Below are 18,960 nucleotides of genomic sequence, written 5' to 3'. Positions count from 1 at the left end.
CATTGTGTGGACTGACCACAAGAACCTGGAATATCTCCGCACCGCCAAGCGTCTCAACTCCAGGCAAGCTAGATGGGCTCTGCTCTTCACCCGGTTCAACTTCTCCCTCTCCTACCGAACAGGATCCAAGAACATCAAGCCGGATGTGCGGTCACGCCGCTATAGCCACGTTTTGCCTGCCCCTGTTCTAGTAGTAAACTTTTGTTACTTTGACACTGTCTGCATCTGGGTGTGCAAAGTTGTCATCAAGGCAAAGGGTGGTTATTTGACGAATCTCAAATAAAAAACATATTTGATTTGTTTAACACTTTTTTGGTTACTACAGGATTCCATATGTGTTATTTCATAGTTTTGATGTCTTCACTATTATTATACAATGTAGAAAATAGTAAAAACAAAGAAAAACCTTTGAATGAGTAGGTGCTCTAAAACTTTTGACCAGTACTGTACTGGTAAGACGTTACCTCTCTCTCTCTTTCTCTCGCTGTGTCAGTTTATGAAAAATGTTGAATGAAAAAGCTATATTATTGTATTAGCTGCATGTATATTTTATGACCACATCTGTAAATCAGACCAGTGTCTTTCATGTGGGAGGGGAATGAAGTAATAACAGCAAGGATTTTAGAAGATCCATTTTATTCAGCAGAACAAATGTAGAAAAACAACAAGGTGACAAAGCAATGAAGACTATTTTGTTACATGCGGATGTAGCCCCTTCTAGTGACTGCCATTTCCTTACCACCTATTTATTTATTTTTCTTAATTTTTAGTGTACTGTCTGTGTGGTATTATGTTATGTATTGTCTGCCTGTTTTGTTTTGCTCTCCCAAATTTGCAAAATATATACACTACCATTCAAAAGTTTGTGGTCACAAATGTCCTTGTAACATCAAATTGATCAGAAATATAGTGTAGACATTGTTAATGTTGTAAATGACTATTGTAGCTGGAAACAGTTAAGAGCCTTAATTTCTCAGAACAAGAATAGACTGACGAGTTTCAGAAGAAAGTTCTTTGTTTCTGGCCATTTTGAGCCTGTAATCGAACCCACAAATGCTGATGCTCCAGATACTCAACTAGTCTAAAGAAGGCCACTTTTATCTTTAATCAGGCAACAGTTTTCAGCTGTGCTAATATAATTGCAAAAGGGTTTTCTAATGATCAATTAGCCTTTTAAAATGATAAACTTGGATTAGGTAACACAACGTGCCATTGGAACACAGGAGTGATGGTTGCTGATAATGGGCTCTGTATGCCTATGTAGATATTCCATAAAAAAATCTGCCGTTTCCAGCTTCTGATCAATTTTATGTTATTTTAATGGACAAACAATGTATTTTTCTTTCAAAAATCCTAGGACATTTCTAAGTGACCCCAAACTTTTGATTGGTAGTGTATATATATTATTTGAAATTAACTTATAAATTAAATGAATAAAAACATAGAAAAGACAAAGATGTGGCTACATTGAGATTACAAAATAGGGTAGTGGAAGCATTGTCTGGAACTGGAGTTGGTTGCACTTCTACAGTACATCACAGCTGTCGTAGACTAAACAAACCCGTCCCTTTGGAGTGTGAGTATGATTTATGAGTACTGTCAATGTAGATTAAGAGAATGAAGATACATTTACAAGCCTTTTTCAGTTGGCTATAATATGAGCACTGGAAATGCAGTGGTCCTTAATCACAACATGTTGTAGTCCTTCAAAGAAACAAAAACACTGAGGCTCTTTGAAAAATAGTTTTTTTCTCTTGTGAAACTAGACTAATTCATAGGGAGGGTGGTTTACATTTCTGGGTCATTCTCTTTACCGCCGAACAATACATTTTGCGTTGGTGAAGAAGGATAGATAGTTATGAAGCAGAATTTGGTCAGTCTTGTTGCTGGAGAGCTGGCCTGTATTGGTTATGACAGCAGAATTTGGTCAGTCTTGTTGCTGGAGAGCTGGCCTGTATTGGTTATGACAGCCCTTTAGGCAGCTGGACAGGAGCCCACACTGACGGCCCCGCTGACCAGGGCAGCTTTACTGAAGCTCACTTGGCTCTCATTCACAATCAGCTTCCTCATACAGCCTGTGTAGGCCCTCCTAGTCGCAATGCCCTCTGGAAGAAGAGATTCTAGGACGATAGATAATAAATAACATTTAAACACATTCATTACTACTTACAGCCTCTGTATCTGTTCAAAGACACAGCATAAAAAGTAATTGGATGAAACTACTATAGCTGTAATGTAGATCATATGATTTTTTTGTATAGCATCCTTTTTTTTCTTAATTTCACCCCCCAGCAACCTATACAAAGTTGTTACAGTTTGGATGTGATTTGTGGATGGGATCTCAGGAATTAGGTGTTATAAGTAGTGTTTACAACTAGTATGAGAGTTGAGTAGTCTAGAGATGCATGGCCTTGCTACTGACCTGGAGCTCCACCAATGAACACAGGGGTCCTGGCACTCTGGGTGCTGGGGTTGAGTGGTCCCACCACGTGATTGACCTCTGAGTCGACATCAAGCTGGACAACATTGGCATCTCGAATCACTGTGAACCAGAGGAGGAAGGAAGGAATGCATTGTTATCAGTCACTGCACATAACATTAGGGCCGGATGATACCAGTATTGCGATACTCGTTAGTATTATGGCAAGAAAACAAAACGCAAAGCGGATTTAACTTCTTTAGGAAAACAGCCCTAATGTTGGAAACAAACATCATTATGTTGTCATCAGTCACATTCATTTATTTTCCAAGCTATATCACACAATATTTTATTTACAGCAGATTTTTTTAAGGAACCAAATAGTAAAGTCTGCGTCATCTTTTCTTTTTTGACATGGAAAAAACATTGCAATACTGGTATCGTCACGGACCTACATAACATGGGCCAATCAGTGTAAATAAATCATGGTGCCATCCTGTTTAAATCAGGGCAGTCAGTGAAGGGAAGCCTCTTACCTGTGATCCTGTGCCAGCTCCCATCACACATCCCTAGTCTAGGAGTGACCTGAGTGAAGAACTCACGAACTCCATTGTTCACCAGCACCACCACCTGTGAGCATAGAACAACACTTTCATTGATGACAAGTCCAAGATCTACAAATAGAAAATCAGCAAATGAATACAGATGACTTTGTATTAGTGGCTTACTGCTCCTTGATGGATATATATGGTGAGGTACTCCTCGGCTGCTGTGTACACATGCAGTAGCACCCCTGATGCCACACGGGGGCGCACCTCTACCACCAGCTCAAACTTCAGCCCCAGGTTGAACGTATCATCTGAGTGAGACGGACAGAAAGAGAAGTTCAAACAAAGTCTGCTTTACAACCCCCTCCTATTCTGAACCTCCCCTTTAAACGTCTGTAATCTGGAATATTTCACTGCCCTTCAGCCCAATGAGGTATGTCCACGTGTGAAACTTAGCCGGCCACAGTAGGGTGTGAAATTGCTCTGCCCTGACTCAAACAGCTGCAGCTCGGCTCCCAAGAGTTTTGGGTCTTCAACTCTCCTCCGTGCCCTCGACTTTTCCACCAGGTGAAATTTTCACCACAGCTGCACTGAGGATATTGTATTCCCCTATCCTGACTACAGTTTCTCTGCATCGCTGTCTGTGTGGGGATTGGTGAGCGGCCCAAGGGTTTTGTCTGCTTTCCAGAGGAAATATAAAATGGCGTGTGATATAGTTGACTCATTGTTTCCAAACAGTTCCAGACCCTGCCAAAACTATTAGTGTACAACGATACGATGTCCTGAAGATTGCAGCAAATCAATGTTTCACAAGCTTTTCCTTTGGTATCATACTTCAAATTAATCTGGAATGATTCAACCACAGTATGAAGCCAGAAGGGCTTTCAGGAGAATAATATGTGTTTGTGTATTACCCAAGACAACATATCCACCCTCTTCAGAGAAGTATGTCCCCGACTCGGAGAGTCCCTCGAAACATGGCGTCACCCCGAAGGTCTGGGACACGGAGGACAGCCATTGGCCGTTCAGCTGAAGGTTTTTCACACAGCCAGTGAAGCTGTATGCAGAGTTTCTCTACAGGAGACAAATACAGCACAAGGAAGCGTAAATGAGTAGGACTAGACTGGTCCTATCATTGTAGTAGAGTAGAGTGGTAAATGTCTGGAAAATATGTTGCACTAACAAATACGGTCTTGCAGAGAGGGGTCACGTTGGTGGTTTCCTGATCTCTATGGGAACCGTATCATCTGAAGACAGCAGTCTGAAGTGAAAATACTTGCATGGCTCCCAGTGTGAACATATAATGCCATAAAAGACTAGAGGACCATAAATCACCCAAACATCTCTTGGAGAGGTCAGGATCTTAACTATTGTATCCTACTTCAACATTCTTGGCCAGGCTTTGTGTTTCCAGGATTCCACTGTAAAAACTTTGTCACATTCTGCTCCATTTGCCTTCAGTAGGCTACTGGGCTACAAATGGCACCCTATTCCCTATATAGTAAGTGCACTACTTTTGAATGGTACTACTCCTGGGTGCTAAGAGGTGTGTCTTCCCTGTGGCTCAGTTGGTAGAGCATGGTGTGTGCAACGCCAGGGTTGTGGGTTCGATTCCCACGGGGGGCCAGTACAAAAAAAAAAAAAAAAAGCATTGTATGAAATGTAAGTCTGTAAGTCGCTCTGGATAAGCGCGTCTGCTAAATGACTAAAATGTAAATGTAAATCTTACCTGTATGTTTTTCTGGGCCCTCCCTGGGGGCACCCCTCCCAAGTAGAGGTGGCTGCTGACGTGCCAGGAAACGTTGGAGCCCTGAGCTCTGTCCTCCAGCACTGTCAGTCCATCAATGACTAATCGGCCTAGATTCCCATCACGGATAAAAATAACCTGCAGGAGAGACAGGACAGAGCTGTCACACTGAAGTGTTGGAGTATTTCACTGCTAAAAACTAGTGGTTTATCTTAATATAGAATTATATATTTCTGTAGGGAAGTTGAGCCAAAGGGGTAAATTGTTTCTAGGAAAGCATACACAAAATGTATAATTTGACAAAATATTTTGGAAGTCATTATTTTAGGGAGTATATTTAGAAAGATACCACACGGAAAAAGTGGTTAGGTCAAATACATGTATTGTGTTAGAGGTTTCATGATGCTCGTATCTAAACAAAAGTAGATACTTTTAAGAATGTTCAATTGAGGTCTCTATAAGCTTCAATATGAGGTCTTAAACCTAGCATGAAAGTGCATCCTTGTAGCTGTGTGGGCTAATACACTCAAATGTTTTGCCATGGGGTAAGTTGAACCAATGGCAAGTTGAGCAAATTGAAGTGTTTTCTTCACAGGCATAATGCAAGGCATTATCGCTGGGACGAGGTAACAACAGGGCCTGGCCTATGTTAAAAGTGTTTAAAAAAGTTAAAAGTGTTGTTAGGTGTTGAAAGACCCCCCAGGGGAAGTTACCCGCAACTATTTCCATGTAATTTCCTGTCCTAGAGATGAAACATGCCTTTGGGGGGCTCCCGAGTGGCGCAGCGATCTAAGGCACTGCATCTCAGTGCTAGAGTAGTCACTACAGACACCCTGGTTCCATTCCAGGTTGTATCACAACCGGCCGTGATTGGGAGTCCCATAGGGCAGCGCACAATTAGCCCATCATCGTCCGGGTTTGGCCGGTGTAGTCCGTCATTGTAAATAAGAATTTGTTCTTAACTGACTTGCCTAGTTAAATAAAGGTTAAATAAAAAAATAAATGGATGTTTAGGTTCCACCTTTGAAGAATGATGAAGGCAATTGATACATATTCACATCTGTCAGTGTAGCTAGCTAGCTAGCATGCTAACCTTATCTAGCTAGCTATCTTGCTTACCTTATCTAGCTAGCTATCTTTCTAACCTTATCTACATAGCTAATATTAGCTTCTTTTTTTAAACTCCACCATATTCAAAAGATTAGCCAGCTGGCTCTGTGGCTTGTTCTCGCACTGGATTTGTCATAGCATTGATTTAGGCAAAACTTTGCCACAGAAGGAAACCACTGGCCTATCTTTGGCTTTGCCATCTATTGTTATCTTCAAAGTTTTGGCATCTTCCATAAATTGTGTCTGCGAATATGCCATAGAAATAGATAGAAAGAATAAGATGAAGCTCCGCTAATATGGATAAGTATTGAAAGATAGCTGATATGCGTTTTTCTACATTGTAATGGACACGGTGCAACCTTTGGTAGGTAGGCTCCTGGCAGGCTTCGGCTGGGGTACAGCAAAGCCAAGTCAGCCTGAGCTCATGGTTCTCACAAGGGAAGTGAAATGATCGGCTACAATGATTTTGCTCATGATCATGCACAACGTGCCTTTTCATTATCTGGATAGACACTCGTGGTTTTTAACTAACGTTACACCAATCAAAGTAATGGGCCGATGGGGGGAGTGGGTATGCAAAATGCTTTAATATCACGCAATTATACCATTTATGAAATGGTCATATACAGTATATATATATATATTTTTTTTTATAAAGACTAGCTAAAAAAATAAGTGAAAATTGACAAATTATCCAATGGATTATGATAATTTTCTGTTAAAAAAAGTACAGGAGCCCAGATCTGTATTTAATAGTTTACAAAAGTAGTTATCTTCTGAGATCTGTATTCAATTAGTTTAAAAAGTAGTCCATTTTTGGGATCTGTATGCAAGTAGTTGTAGTCAACTACTTGTTCCCCCGTTTTTTTTATTTTTTATAAAGCATAGTTAAAACTATAGTTATCCCAGGTCTGGTATACTGTATGTGTGACTGTCAGAGGTCAACGTCATGTATTTTTGTATGGATAGTGGGGAATAAGTACATTCACTTACATTGTGCCATGCTCCATCATTGTACTTTTCCAGGCTCTTGATCTTGACCCTCTGCTGACCCAGGTTGAATGTGTACACCAGCTTGCCATGGGCCAGGAAGAGAGCCATGAAGTTGTCCTCCGCCTCATCTGATGCATAAAATATTAGGCCAAAGGAGGACTGGGTCTTCAGGGACAGGGAGAAGTGAGACCTGGGGGAGGAAGGTGAATAAGGACTAGTACTTAGACCAAGAAACCAAAGTGGAGTTCATGTGTAGAGTGAGTTCAGGATGGACCTCTGGTTGACTTCTGGTCAACCTATGTACCCACAATGTTTTCCTAGCCCCGGCCTTACCTCTCAGAGAGGGACCCTGGGATGTCTGTGAACTCCTGCCTGCTGTTGGCAGTGCCCCCATAGTGATGGGCATGGCGGGTGGCACGGGGCCTGGGGGACCGGTAGCAGGGCGTCTCCTCTGTCTCTCTTGGCTCCTGGTCATCACTATTCAGTCCCAACAGGCCTTTTGGGAGGTTGGACTTATCTCTGCCCACCTTTGAGAGACAAAGGAAGTCACTTGACTGTTAGTAGTGGGTCAATGCATGCATGCCTCTAGTTCAATATTCACTGATTAATTCTGTACTCCTTCTGCATTGATTATACCAAGATGGGCATGAATAAAAATGAAAATTGACATTTTGTAGCAAACTGTTCACTGACATGTATGGAAATTAATGTATGTCTTTATACCTTCCTTGTATGGCCCTTCTTGGGTTTGGCAGAGTTTTTACTTTGCTTTGAGAACAGGGCAGCGGACGGTCGCTTCACAGGGCAGTCCTGCAGAGAGGTCTGGACATTCTCAGTGTACTTCTGAAAGTCCTCTGGCTCAATGTCTCTGTCTTGTCTGAAGAGAGAGAGCGAGAGGGAATAGCATCTAAGTGCCAAAGACATAAGAGCCATAGAGATACTCACACACACAACTCTGTCTCCATGGAAACACACTCCTTGTCCTCCCACTCGGCTCTCAACAGCAGCTCTATTTGTGAGCCTGGCTTTCCTCCTCTCATAGATAAAGCTAGGCAGCTAGGTTTTCACTAACCAACCTAAGCCAAATGATCAATTAGCATGCTCTCATAACAGCAGTCCCTGGAGAAAGGAAACAGGCTCACTAACAGTGTGCAAACTTGGACTTGTTCACTCGCTAATAAAATGCTCTTTACAGAAACACATTCAGCATTGACTGGCGGTGGATGAGGTCAGCTCACCCATAAAATTGCTTTATTTTAAATTGTTTAAATGTAACCTTTATTTAACTCGGCAAGTCAGTTAAGAACAAATTCTTATTTACAATGGCGGTCTACACCGACCAAACCCGGACAACGGTGGGCCAATTGTGCGCCGCTCTATGGGACTCCCAATCACTTAAGTGACTTCTCTATATAGGTTCCATGACAATCCATTTCATCAAATGCATTAGGCTACGAGGCCACTTGAGTTGCAATCCTGTCTATGTATTTCTAATGTGGTCTGAGTGCTGTGGCAGTGAGAGAGTGTGACCTGCTGATGTAGGCATAGCTGATGCAGCCAGTGAAGTTCTTGATGCTGCTGCTGCTGCTGGGAGAGCCTCCGAAGTAGAAGTTCCTCACTGTGGATGCTGACGGGGCAGTAGTCGGACGTTTCTTCTCATGCTTGTCTTTGTCATCCACCACCAACTCATACCTAGGATAGAATTATATGGTTCATAAGCCAATTAGTGCAATGAATAATGATAGCCTATTCTATATTCAAAGAAACCTTTCAAATATGAAGTAATCTCAAAGTGCCTTAACAGCAGGGCAATCCGTAAAAGCACATTGTACATGGGAGCCATACATTGGATTCTTACTTGTCATTATTCACTGAAACTACCAGGAAATGGGTAATTCCATCATTGTACTGCTTCTTCTGTGATTTGACTCTGGTGCCTCTGGAGTTCAATACCACTGCTCCATTCTCAAGGGTAATGGTAAACTCATCAGACTGGAGGAGAAAGACAGAGGAGGGTTTATAACAGTTGTATTTCCTTTGTAGTTCCTTTTGGATCTCATATTAAAAAGAGAGCATTCTTGATTTAAGAATAAATCAGTATACCCCTTCGCTGTGGTAGAACAGGAGACCAGTAGGCTGCAGTGTCCTGAAGTTAAGGCCTCCCTCGAAGGTGTCGAAAGGAGATATCTTTGCCGCAGACCCTAGGTAGCTCTCTCCAGTGAAATAGGCTTTACGGGACATCTGTGACAATCCAAGACACAACAGGGACATTGTCAACTATTGTAGTTCAGTTGATTCTGTATACAGCAGCAATGCTTTGTCTAGTAGAGTTTAATGTAGACTACAGTACATACAAAGTACTCCTCAGGACAACCGCTGCTGATGCCAATAGTGCCAGGTTCTTCCAGGAGGTTGAAGTCTTTCTTCTGGAACTGGAAGCCCTTCACACAGCCCTTCAGCCCAACCAGGGAGGACAGATCAGGCCTGGGGGAGAGGGAACGGGCTCATTGTTTCATAGGGCATAGCTGTATTCAGTCTAATGTCAATGTTATAAGCTGTTGATATTGTGTTACAATTGTCAATTATGCTTTTAAGGTTATACCTCTGTCCAGGTCCTTGGATTGGTGTGAGGAAGTGCATGATTGTGGTGTTGGTTGGGCAACTCACCTGGAGAGAAGAATGTGCAACGGGGCTCCTCCTATGTAGATATCAGAGAAGGGCAGAGTTTTTTTCTCGTTCTCCATGGACTTCACGTGACTCTTGTCCACCAATAGAATTAACTTCTTGGAGTAATGATAGATCACTGACACCTATAAAAAACAGCGTAGATTAGATTACCGTTGAGGACATTTATTTTATTCACATCTCACAGTTGTAGAATGCACACCCCTGCAGACACAAAGAGAATGGGCTGATTTAGATTTACCTCATGGTATCTTGCGTCGTTGATTTGTAGTTTGGGTGAGTTACTCTCCATGACGATCGGGCCTCCACTGAAGCCAAAGTCATACATGAGACGTAGGAAGCCATTCTTCAACTCCAACAGGAAGAAGTTGTCCTGGAAAGAAGATGGAAGAATTACAAAAGAAATTGTTCACAGTTACATGATGAAGAAAAATGATTGGTAAATCTTTATGCTCTCTGAAGCATTGCAAGGCATAGCATTGCATCAGTGACTGACTGTGTTGCTTGTTCAAATATAAAGGTGACATTTTTGTTTCTATATTTACCCCATTGACCATGAGTAACAGGATGCCGTTGTTTGCTACTGTCCGAACAGCAATGTCAAACCGGGTGACGATGCCAAATTTACCCCTCCTCTCCATGTTGTTGATGAGGGCATATCCAGTTCCGTCAAACAGGTAGCTGGCGATACGACTTTGTGAGAATGCCAGCTTATACCTGATAGGGCAAAGAAAACAATGTTAGATTTAAGTCAACATTAAGTGACTTGTCTGAACAAACCTCAGATGTAGATGTGGATTCTTTAAAGGCAGAGGTAATATCTAAAGTTCCCAACAAAAATGTTTGGACAAGATGCAGTATATCATACCTGGGACAAGGTGTTGAAGCAACTACATCCATCTTGTGGGTCTGTTTGAAATTGTACATACTGATGACATCGTTATTCAAAGAGGCCAACTCGATGCAGCCCACAAAAGGAGCTAGGCTGAGCGCAGGTGGAAGCTACAAGAAAAACAAATGAACAACATTCAGAATCTTATCTTAGAAGGGAAGAGTAAATACAGAATCATTGCAATACTGATTCAATCCTGCTGTGTCAATGGGTCTTGTGTGAAGTACAGGTTACATCAACACTGTATGATGAAAACGGTCTGCTATGCATTAGCCAATGCCACAGAACTCTGATCAGAGGCTGGTGTCATATCCTGTTAGAAAGTAATACTGTACCCTGACATCAGCGGGGACGCCACCCACAAAGAAGACAGTGTCTTCAGGATCCAGGTCGAACAGGGAGTCGGTGCCAAAGGCCTCTCCCTTCTGGATGAATTTCTGCTCGTCAGTGGATGCCTGACTGGGTACGGTCAGGAACACTTTGCCATGTCTGCCCAACCTGTCAAAACAGAGACACAAAGTAGCGGGAATAATCAGTCACATCAAAACCATTACCTCCTGCATGGGCAGATCAGCCTCCTAGCTCCCTGTGAGTGGTTAGACTAGGCAGATGTACTGACTGTGTGAATGGATGGACGACCTTTAGCCTGGTCGCAGATCTGTACTCAGTGGTGTAAAGTACTTAAGTAAAAATACTTTAGAATACTGCTTAAGTAGTTTTTTGGGGTATCTGTACTTTACTGTTTATAATTTTTGACAACTTTTACTTCACTACATTCCTAAAGAAAATAATGTACTTTTTACTCCATACATACACCCAAAAGTACTCGTTACAATTTTAATGCTTAGCAGTACAGGAAAATGGTCAAATTCACAGACTTATCAAGAGAACATCCCTGGTCATCCCTACTGCCTCTGATCTGGCAGACTCACTTAATTTACAAACTAAGAATTTGTGTTATGTCTGAGTGGTGGAGTGTGCCCCTGGCTGTCAAAAAATTATAATAATAAAGAAATAATGTCGTTTGGTTTGCTTAATATAAGGAATTTGATGTATAGCATTTAATTGTACTTTTACTCAAGTATGACAGTTGAGTTCTTTTTCCACCACTGTACTTAAGTACATTTAATACCAGATACTTTTAGACTTTTACTCAAGTAGTATTTTACTGGGTGACTTTCACTTTTACTTGAGTCATTTTAATATTAAGGTATCTTTACTTTTACTCAAGTATGACAATTCAGTACTTTTTCCACCTCTGTCTGTACTGTCTGTGCTTTAGCCAAGTCCTTTGTCATTGGTTGTCAGTCATGATGCCAAACATGTAAGGCATGACAGCAGACACGACAGAAGTCTTCTCTAACAAATATTATCTGATCTGCTACCAGAATATGATAGTCAATCTGTGTGGATCTGTTTCTTAGGAAATACTCTACTGTACCTCTCCACTTTGATGAGGTTGAAGACTGGAGGCCATTGGCTGACAGGCTTTGAACCAAGTGGGATCTCGACATCTTCCTCTCCCAGGTTGTAGACGTACACCAGGTTGTCATTCTTGATTGCCAGACCCATGTAGTCCTTCCTACCCTATATGATATATAGGACAAAAACCAAGGATATAGGTTTTATACAACATTTAATACATGTACTGTAATATGGAATCCCTGCCTGTGCTCTTTTTCAAGGAAAGCAAAACAACCAAATCTTTGGGTTCATAAAACCAACGAATGGTCACTGAGAGTGGCATTTCTAAGCAACACCACTGCATAATTTACAGCAGTGGCAGAATCACCAGGGTAAGCAGCATCGTTAATGAGAACAGAGAGGCCCAGAGAGGAGAGATCTGCCCTGCTGTCAATAAGCCCCTATGGGTGGGGGATAACGCCATTTATGTAAAGGATCCCCGACTTTGAAGGCACACACTATTGTTAACAGGGGTTTCCTGGAAACCTTTCAAAAACGGCAACCGTCTGCTTTCAAAGGCCTCTCCTGCTCATATAATGACAACAAACCATTCATCTGCACACAAGCTGCTCTCCCTTTCATCTCAGGCCGTCCTCAGGGTCCAAGTCTGGGAAGTTTCAATAGCAGACCTGGGCCATTCTGCACCCCTCTCCTCCCACCCACCCACTTCTTGCACACAACAGAACAATGCCTCAGTCAGATCACAGGGGCTATTGTGGTCTATGCTGCTATCCTGATCCCAGATGTGTTTATGCTGTATGGCAAACTCCCATGGTAGTGACATCACAACAGCACGAGTTGGCTATACAGGACAAACATATCTGCTTTAGAGAAGAGCCAAGCTGCTGAACCCAGCACCAGCCCGGCTCCCTATTCCCTGTCCCTCCTCTCCCCTGAGCCTCCTCACGTTTCTGTCTCCCAGATAGAAGATGAAGCGGTCCTCGATAGGGTCCTTATCTGGGTCCACCCTGATGAACAGACTGATGGTGGTCACTGTCTTCAGGTCCTCCAGGTTGGTGTGGGGCTGCACCTGAACCGATGACTGACCGCTGAACTTCATGGACACTTGGACCTATGGTGTAACAAAACATGATATATCTGTGTCATACAATCTTGATTACGAACAAGACTTGGGATTATAGTAACGTGAGACTATATAGGATTTATCTCATCATAGGTGGTTGAAAGTACATTTCGGTTGTGATATAGTAATTGTTAAGGTGATAATATTGACCCGGATAAAGCACTAAATAAACTTCAGTTAGTGCTAAATACGGCTGCTAGAATCCTGACTAGAACCCCAAAAAATTGTATCATATTACTCCAATGCTAGCCTCCCTACACTGGCTTCCTGTTAAGGCAAGGGCTGATTTCAAGGTTTTACTGCTAACCTACAAAGCATTACATGGGCTTGCTCCTACCCATCTTTCCGATTTGGTCCTGCCGTACATACCTACACGTACGCTACAGTCACAAGACGCAGGCCTCCTAATTGTCCCTAGAATCTCAAAGCAAACAGCTGGAGGCAGGGCTTTCTCCTACAGAGCTCAATTTTTATGGAATGGTGTGCCTACCCATGTGAGAGACGCAGACTCGGTCTCAACCTTCAAGTCTTTATTGAAGACTCATCTCTTCAGTAGGTCCTATGATTGAGTGTAGTCTGGTCCAGGAGTGTGAAGGTGAACGGAAAGGCACTGGAGCAACGAACTGCCCTTGCTGTCTCTGCCTAGCCGGTTCCCCTCTCTCCACTGTGATTCTCTACCTCTAATCCTATTACAGGGGCTGAGTCACTGGTGCTCTTCCATGCCGTCCCTAGGAGGGGTGCGTCAATTGAGTGGGTTGAGTCACTGACGTGGTCTTCCTGTCTGTGTTGGCGCCCCCCCTTGGGTTGTGCCGTGGCGGAGATCTTTGTGGGCTATACTCGGCCTTGTCTCAGGATTGTAAGTTGTTGTTTGAAGATATCCCTCTAGTGGTGTGGGGGTTGTGCTTTGGCAAAGTGGGTGGGGTTATATCCTGCCTGTTTGGCCCTGTCCGTGGGTATCATCGGATGGGGCCACAGTGTCTCCTGACCCCTCCTGTCTCACCCTCCAGTATTTATGCTGCAGTAGTTTATGTGTCGGGGGCTAGGGTCAGTCTGTTATATCTGGAGTGTTCTGTGTGAATTTAAGTATGCTCTCTCTAATTCTCTCTTTCTTTCTTTCTCTCGGGGGACCTGAGCCCTAGGACCATGCCTCAGGACTACCTGGCATGATGACTGTCCCCAGTCCACCTGGCCGTGCTGCTGCTCCAGTTTCAACTGTTCTGCCTGCGGCTATGCAACCCTGAGCTCTTCACCGGACGTGCTACCTGTCCCAGACCTGCTGTTTTCAACTCTCTAGAGACAGCAAGAGCGGTAGAGATACTCTCAATGATCGGCTATGAAAATCCAACTAACATTTACTCCTGAGGTGCTGACCTGTTGCACCCTCAACAACTACTGTGATTATTATTATTATTTGACCATGCTGGTCATTTATGAACATTTGAACATCTTGGCCATGTTCTGTTATAATCTCCACCTGGCACAGCCAGAAGAGGACTGGCCACCCCTCATAGCCTGGTTCCTCTCTAGGTTTCTTCCTAGGTTTTGGCCTTTCTAGGGAGTTTTTCCTAGCCACCGTGCTTCTACCCCTGCATTGCTAGCTGTTTGGGGTAATAGGCTGGGTTTCTGTACAGCACTTTGAGATATCAGCTGATGTAAGAAGGGCTATATAAATACATTTGATTTGACCTTCTTGGCCACACTCCTGGCCTGGGCAATGAGCTCTCTGATCCTCATGATGTTAGTGGTCACGTTGTTCACTGGGTTCTTCTCCTCCACCACACGCAGCTTATCCAGCAGTTCAGGGACCAGCTCAGACAGGTTCTCCACTAAAAACACCACCATAGATGGAGAGGAAAATGACAATTTACAACAATATTTCAACTACTTTTTTCTATTAAGCCACCACAACCACAGAGCATTTTTTCTGAGAATCTCTGTTCAGTTTTACACTTGCTAGTTTGAGTGTAATGCTTAGTCATTAAGTCTTCTCTGTTGAGGATTGAAATGCTGTAGTCCGTATGAGTGTACTGTACCTGCTTCCCCAGCAGAGACTACAGCGCGGTCAAAGGCTGCAGCAGAGTAATCTTGGTTCTTCATGTTGGTGGCCCACTCCTCTACCTTCCCGTGGATGGGGGTGATGGTCTGCAGGACCTCCACTGAGCGGTTCAGGGTGCCTTCAGCCACCTCCCTGGTGAGCTCCAGACGCTTGGTGGTTCTGCCTGGAAGGTCAGAGTGGAATTCAGAACAAAAAGAAATGTCACTAGAGAAATGAGGAGAGCAACCTTGGAAGGGCGGTGAATACAATGATGTGTATGTCAGAGACCCTAAATAGGCTATGGCCCAGAAAAATAATGTGTTTTACCTGGCTCAATTCCCTTGATATCTTTCAGTACTACCACTAGTTTTTTGGTGTAATCCTCCATAGTCTCCTTGGTCTCCTCAATGTATTTCATCTTGTCCAGAACCTCAGCTTCAACCTCTGTGGAGATAATTCACACATGCATCATCACTGAGGATAACCTGTACAAGCTAGTCTCTAACAATAATCAAGCAATGCTGAACCAGAAAATGTGTCATACCGAATTGCTCAGAGTGCAATGAAACAGATTCCTTGAAGACATTCTCACTCTGGGTCTTCAGAAACCCCAGCTGGGTGTTGATCCCATCCCTGGCCTGCCATAGACAGCACAGTTTTAGGTTACCAAGCGAAAATCACTGTACAGTAGCCTAAATATATGATATGTAGCTAATTGCACATTTCAGACAACCTACATCCTCAGCTCTTGTTGCTAAATCCATTGTTGTCAGTCCAGTGATGTTGGCCTCTTCGATGTACTGGACTATGTTGTTGTACACATTGGCTGTATCCAGAGCCTTCTGCACGAAGCCGTTGGCATCACTGCGTTTCAGATTACTAGGTGAAAAGAAACATACCACAAAATCAATGTCTGGTTAGAATGTTTGTAAAGCATTGAGGATAAGGAACATAGCTGAAGTGCTGGCCTACTTTTAACTACTGTACATTAAAGGGTGGCCATTCAATGGTGCTTTTATCCAGTGTTGGATAAACATGTTCAGTTGTGATTTTGTTTCTTGAATGTGGTGTCCATTATCATGGAGTAGAGGATATTCAAGTGTAGTTGTGCTTAGTAGTTGGTTGGTTCTACAATGTGATGTGCATTTATAATGGACTAAGGAGGAGTGCTTAGAGTGATGCAATGATTAGATCACTACTATGTAACATCACTACTGCTCACTACTCCAGCTCGTCCGCTTGACTCTGGAGGTCCTCTGCGTGGTCCTGGGCTCTCAGGACCAGGTCTCTGTCAGCCTGGGGCAGCACCTCAGTCTTCTCCTGCAGCCCCTTGCTGGCGCCGTCGATCACAGCGTGGTATTCAGTCACGTTCTACATAGACAAAGACCCCATTCCAAGACTTAACTAACAATGTTACCTCTGAATGATTCTATTTCCCTACTGAGTAACCCAATAGAGAGGCAAGTGACTTAAAGGTGAATTGTTCAAAGAAGCAGTGGCTTTTTCGATCCCAAGCAATTCCAAAAATGTGTCTCTCATTTTGTCTGTCTGTTAAATTTGTTATGGATTGCATGGGACTCTCCCTGTCAGGCCATATTCAACACATGAACTGAAACATTACATGATGACCTCATTGAGGGGGTCCAAAACCCAAAGCTTTCAGGCATAGCAGGTTAATAGTGACTATGGTGTGTACACTCTTAGCCATTTTGTTCTATCTAGAACCTAAAAGGGTTCTTCGGCTGTCCTCATAGGAGAACCCTTTGAAGAACCCTTTTTGGTTCCAGGTAGAATACTTTTGGGTTCCATGTAGAACCATTTCCACAGAGGATTCTACATGGAACCCAAAAGGGTTCTACCTGGAACCAAAAAAGGTTCTCCTATGGGGACAGACGAAGAACCCTTTTGGAAGCCTTTTTCCTCAGAGTATACAGGCCGAGAACAGGCCTTACCTGCACCAGGAGATGCATCTCGGCCACAGTATTTTCAGTGTCCATGATAAGGTCTTTAGCCATCTGCAAGGTGTCATTCACAGCTTCGTAGTTCTCTATCAGCTCATGCTGCTTGGCCTGGGAGAGAGAGTGGACAGGATTAGTGAATACTCTGACTACTGTATAGTACCGAGAATATACATTGTGTAGAGAGTACAGGTTATGTATCTCTCCCATATGAGCACTCGTATCATAAAAGTACATAAATCATAGGTAGAATCATTTCAAATGTCAAATGAAAGCTGCAAGCCTAATCGATGCAGAACATCAACATTTAATTTATAGCACTCCCTTTAACAACTTGTATTTTGCCCTAAAGAGGCAAGAGAGAGATATGTGTTGACAGCAGTTATGAGTATGGTACAGTAACACTCTCTTTCCCCCATAGTAACCCTGGCTATGTTTTTCCTGCCACGACTTGTGTTGACTAATCTGCTATGGGAAGGAAGAGCCCCAGATTATGGTCGGCCTCCTGTTTGGACAGTACACCATTCATGGAATAGATTTGAAGCCGAGGCCCAGATCAAGGAGATAACACACACATACAGCCCTGCACCAGCTGGTTGTCCTATCTCCAGCCTTCACTGCAGCAGCTGGTTGCTCCTCGCTCCAGCCTTCACTGCAGCAGCTGGTTATCCTATCTCCAGCCTTCACTGCAGCAGCTGGTTGCTCCTAGCTCCAGCCTTCACTACAGCAGCTGGTTGCTCCTAGCTCCAGCCTTCACTACAGCAGCTGGTTGCTCCTAGCTCCAGCCTTCACTACAGCAGCTGGTTGCTCCTAGCTCCAGCCTTCACTACAGCCGCGGGTTGCTCCTAGCTCCAGCCTTCACTGCAGCAGCTGGTTGCTCCTAGCTCCAGCCTTCACTGCAGCAGCTGGTTGCTCCTAGCTCCAGCCTTCACTGCAGCAGCTGGTTGCTCCTATCTCCAGCCTTCACTACAGCAGCTGGTTGCTCCTAGCTCCAGCCTTCACTGCAGCAGCTGGTTGCTCCTAGCTCCAGCCTTCACTGCAGCCGCGGGTTGCTCCTAGCTCCAGCCTTCACAACAGCAGCTGGTTGCTCCTAGCTCCAGCCTTCACTGCAGCAGCTGGTTGCTCCTAGCTCCAGCCTTCACTGCAGCAGCTGGTTGCTCCTAGCTCCAGCCTTCACTGCAGCAGCTGGTTGCTCCTATCTCCAGCCTTCACTACAGCAGCTGGTTGCTCCTAGCTCCAGCCTTCACTGCAGCAGCTGGTTGCTCCTAGCTCCAGCCTTCACTGCAGCCGCGGGTTGCTCCTAGCTCCAGCCTTCACAACAGCAGCTGGTTGCTCCTAGCTCCAGCCTTCACTGCAGCAGCTGGTTGTTCCTAGCTCCAGCCTTCACTACAGCAGCTGGTTGCTCCTAGCTCCAGCCTTCACTACAGCACAACCACAATGGGCCCATAATGTCAATTTGTGCATGACAACAGGGCCAGACTGTGGTATAAATTAGAATCGCAATCCCTCAGGGTTTCACACCATAATGAATAGAAACAACAGGCCTGTTGTATTGTATTTTGGATCTATAAACATTATGGAAAATCTTTAATTTGTCTAACTAGCCTCATGCCTCAGACTGAGGAAACGTTAAGGAGCTGTACAAAATTACTGTACACATTCAAGTAGCTGTGGGTATTCAACTCTAAGGGGCATATCCTCTTTATATTGGCTATGGGGTTACGCTTGTGTTGTACAATAATGTATCAACCCCACAATTTGTGCCTCCTAACAATCCCTAACAGCGGTTTCTGTCTTATTGTTCTCTACTACTAAATACCATGGGTAACTGAGTTCTCTGGCAGATGTTGGGAACAACTACAACCCCCATACTGTATGGCAGAGAGGGAATATCTGGTCTATTCGTTGGAAGGAGAAGGACAGTTGCTTTCCAGTGATAAAGTCAAGCTGAATTCCTGCAACATTCAGAGGGAAGATAAAGGCAGACGGCACTGACGCACCTCAGAGCAGGCTGGAGCTGCACTG

General features: G+C 43.8%; 1 protein-coding gene across 2 annotated transcripts in view; it reads right to left on the bottom strand.

The window, feature by feature from the left end:
* Positions 1-619: 619 nt before the first annotated feature.
* The window catches only part of LOC106571319 (laminin subunit alpha-4), a 33,860-nt gene continuing 15,519 nt past the window's right edge, over positions 620-18,960 (bottom strand). For both annotated transcript variants that reach the window (XM_014144255.3, XM_045695645.2), the window contains 27 exons: positions 16,930-17,046; positions 16,200-16,348; positions 15,715-15,856; positions 15,522-15,615; positions 15,305-15,421; positions 14,976-15,161; positions 14,629-14,768; positions 12,766-12,930; positions 11,836-11,981; positions 10,730-10,892; positions 10,371-10,504; positions 10,048-10,219; positions 9,744-9,875; positions 9,485-9,627; positions 9,172-9,301; positions 8,921-9,058; positions 8,676-8,809; positions 8,348-8,509; positions 7,541-7,694; positions 7,151-7,344; positions 6,818-7,007; positions 4,697-4,852; positions 3,882-4,041; positions 3,148-3,278; positions 2,956-3,049; positions 2,423-2,542; positions 620-2,120 (listed from right to left, as the gene is read on the bottom strand). In XM_014144255.3, coding sequence (XP_013999730.3) covers positions 1,975-2,120; positions 2,423-2,542; positions 2,956-3,049; positions 3,148-3,278; positions 3,882-4,041; positions 4,697-4,852; positions 6,818-7,007; positions 7,151-7,344; positions 7,541-7,694; positions 8,348-8,509; positions 8,676-8,809; positions 8,921-9,058; positions 9,172-9,301; positions 9,485-9,627; positions 9,744-9,875; positions 10,048-10,219; positions 10,371-10,504; positions 10,730-10,892; positions 11,836-11,981; positions 12,766-12,930; positions 14,629-14,768; positions 14,976-15,161; positions 15,305-15,421; positions 15,522-15,615; positions 15,715-15,856; positions 16,200-16,348; positions 16,930-17,046 — 3,909 coding nt within the window. In that variant the 3' untranslated portion in view covers positions 620-1,974. The remainder of the gene's footprint in view (positions 2,121-2,422; positions 2,543-2,955; positions 3,050-3,147; positions 3,279-3,881; positions 4,042-4,696; positions 4,853-6,817; positions 7,008-7,150; positions 7,345-7,540; positions 7,695-8,347; positions 8,510-8,675; positions 8,810-8,920; positions 9,059-9,171; positions 9,302-9,484; positions 9,628-9,743; positions 9,876-10,047; positions 10,220-10,370; positions 10,505-10,729; positions 10,893-11,835; positions 11,982-12,765; positions 12,931-14,628; positions 14,769-14,975; positions 15,162-15,304; positions 15,422-15,521; positions 15,616-15,714; positions 15,857-16,199; positions 16,349-16,929; positions 17,047-18,960) is intronic.

Source organism: Salmo salar, chromosome 15 (assembly GCF_965601325.2).
Source record: "Salmo salar chromosome 15, fSalSal1, whole genome shotgun sequence".
NCBI lineage: Eukaryota > Metazoa > Chordata > Actinopteri > Salmoniformes > Salmonidae > Salmo > Salmo salar.
This window is presented reverse-complemented; position numbering and strand designations above follow the sequence as displayed.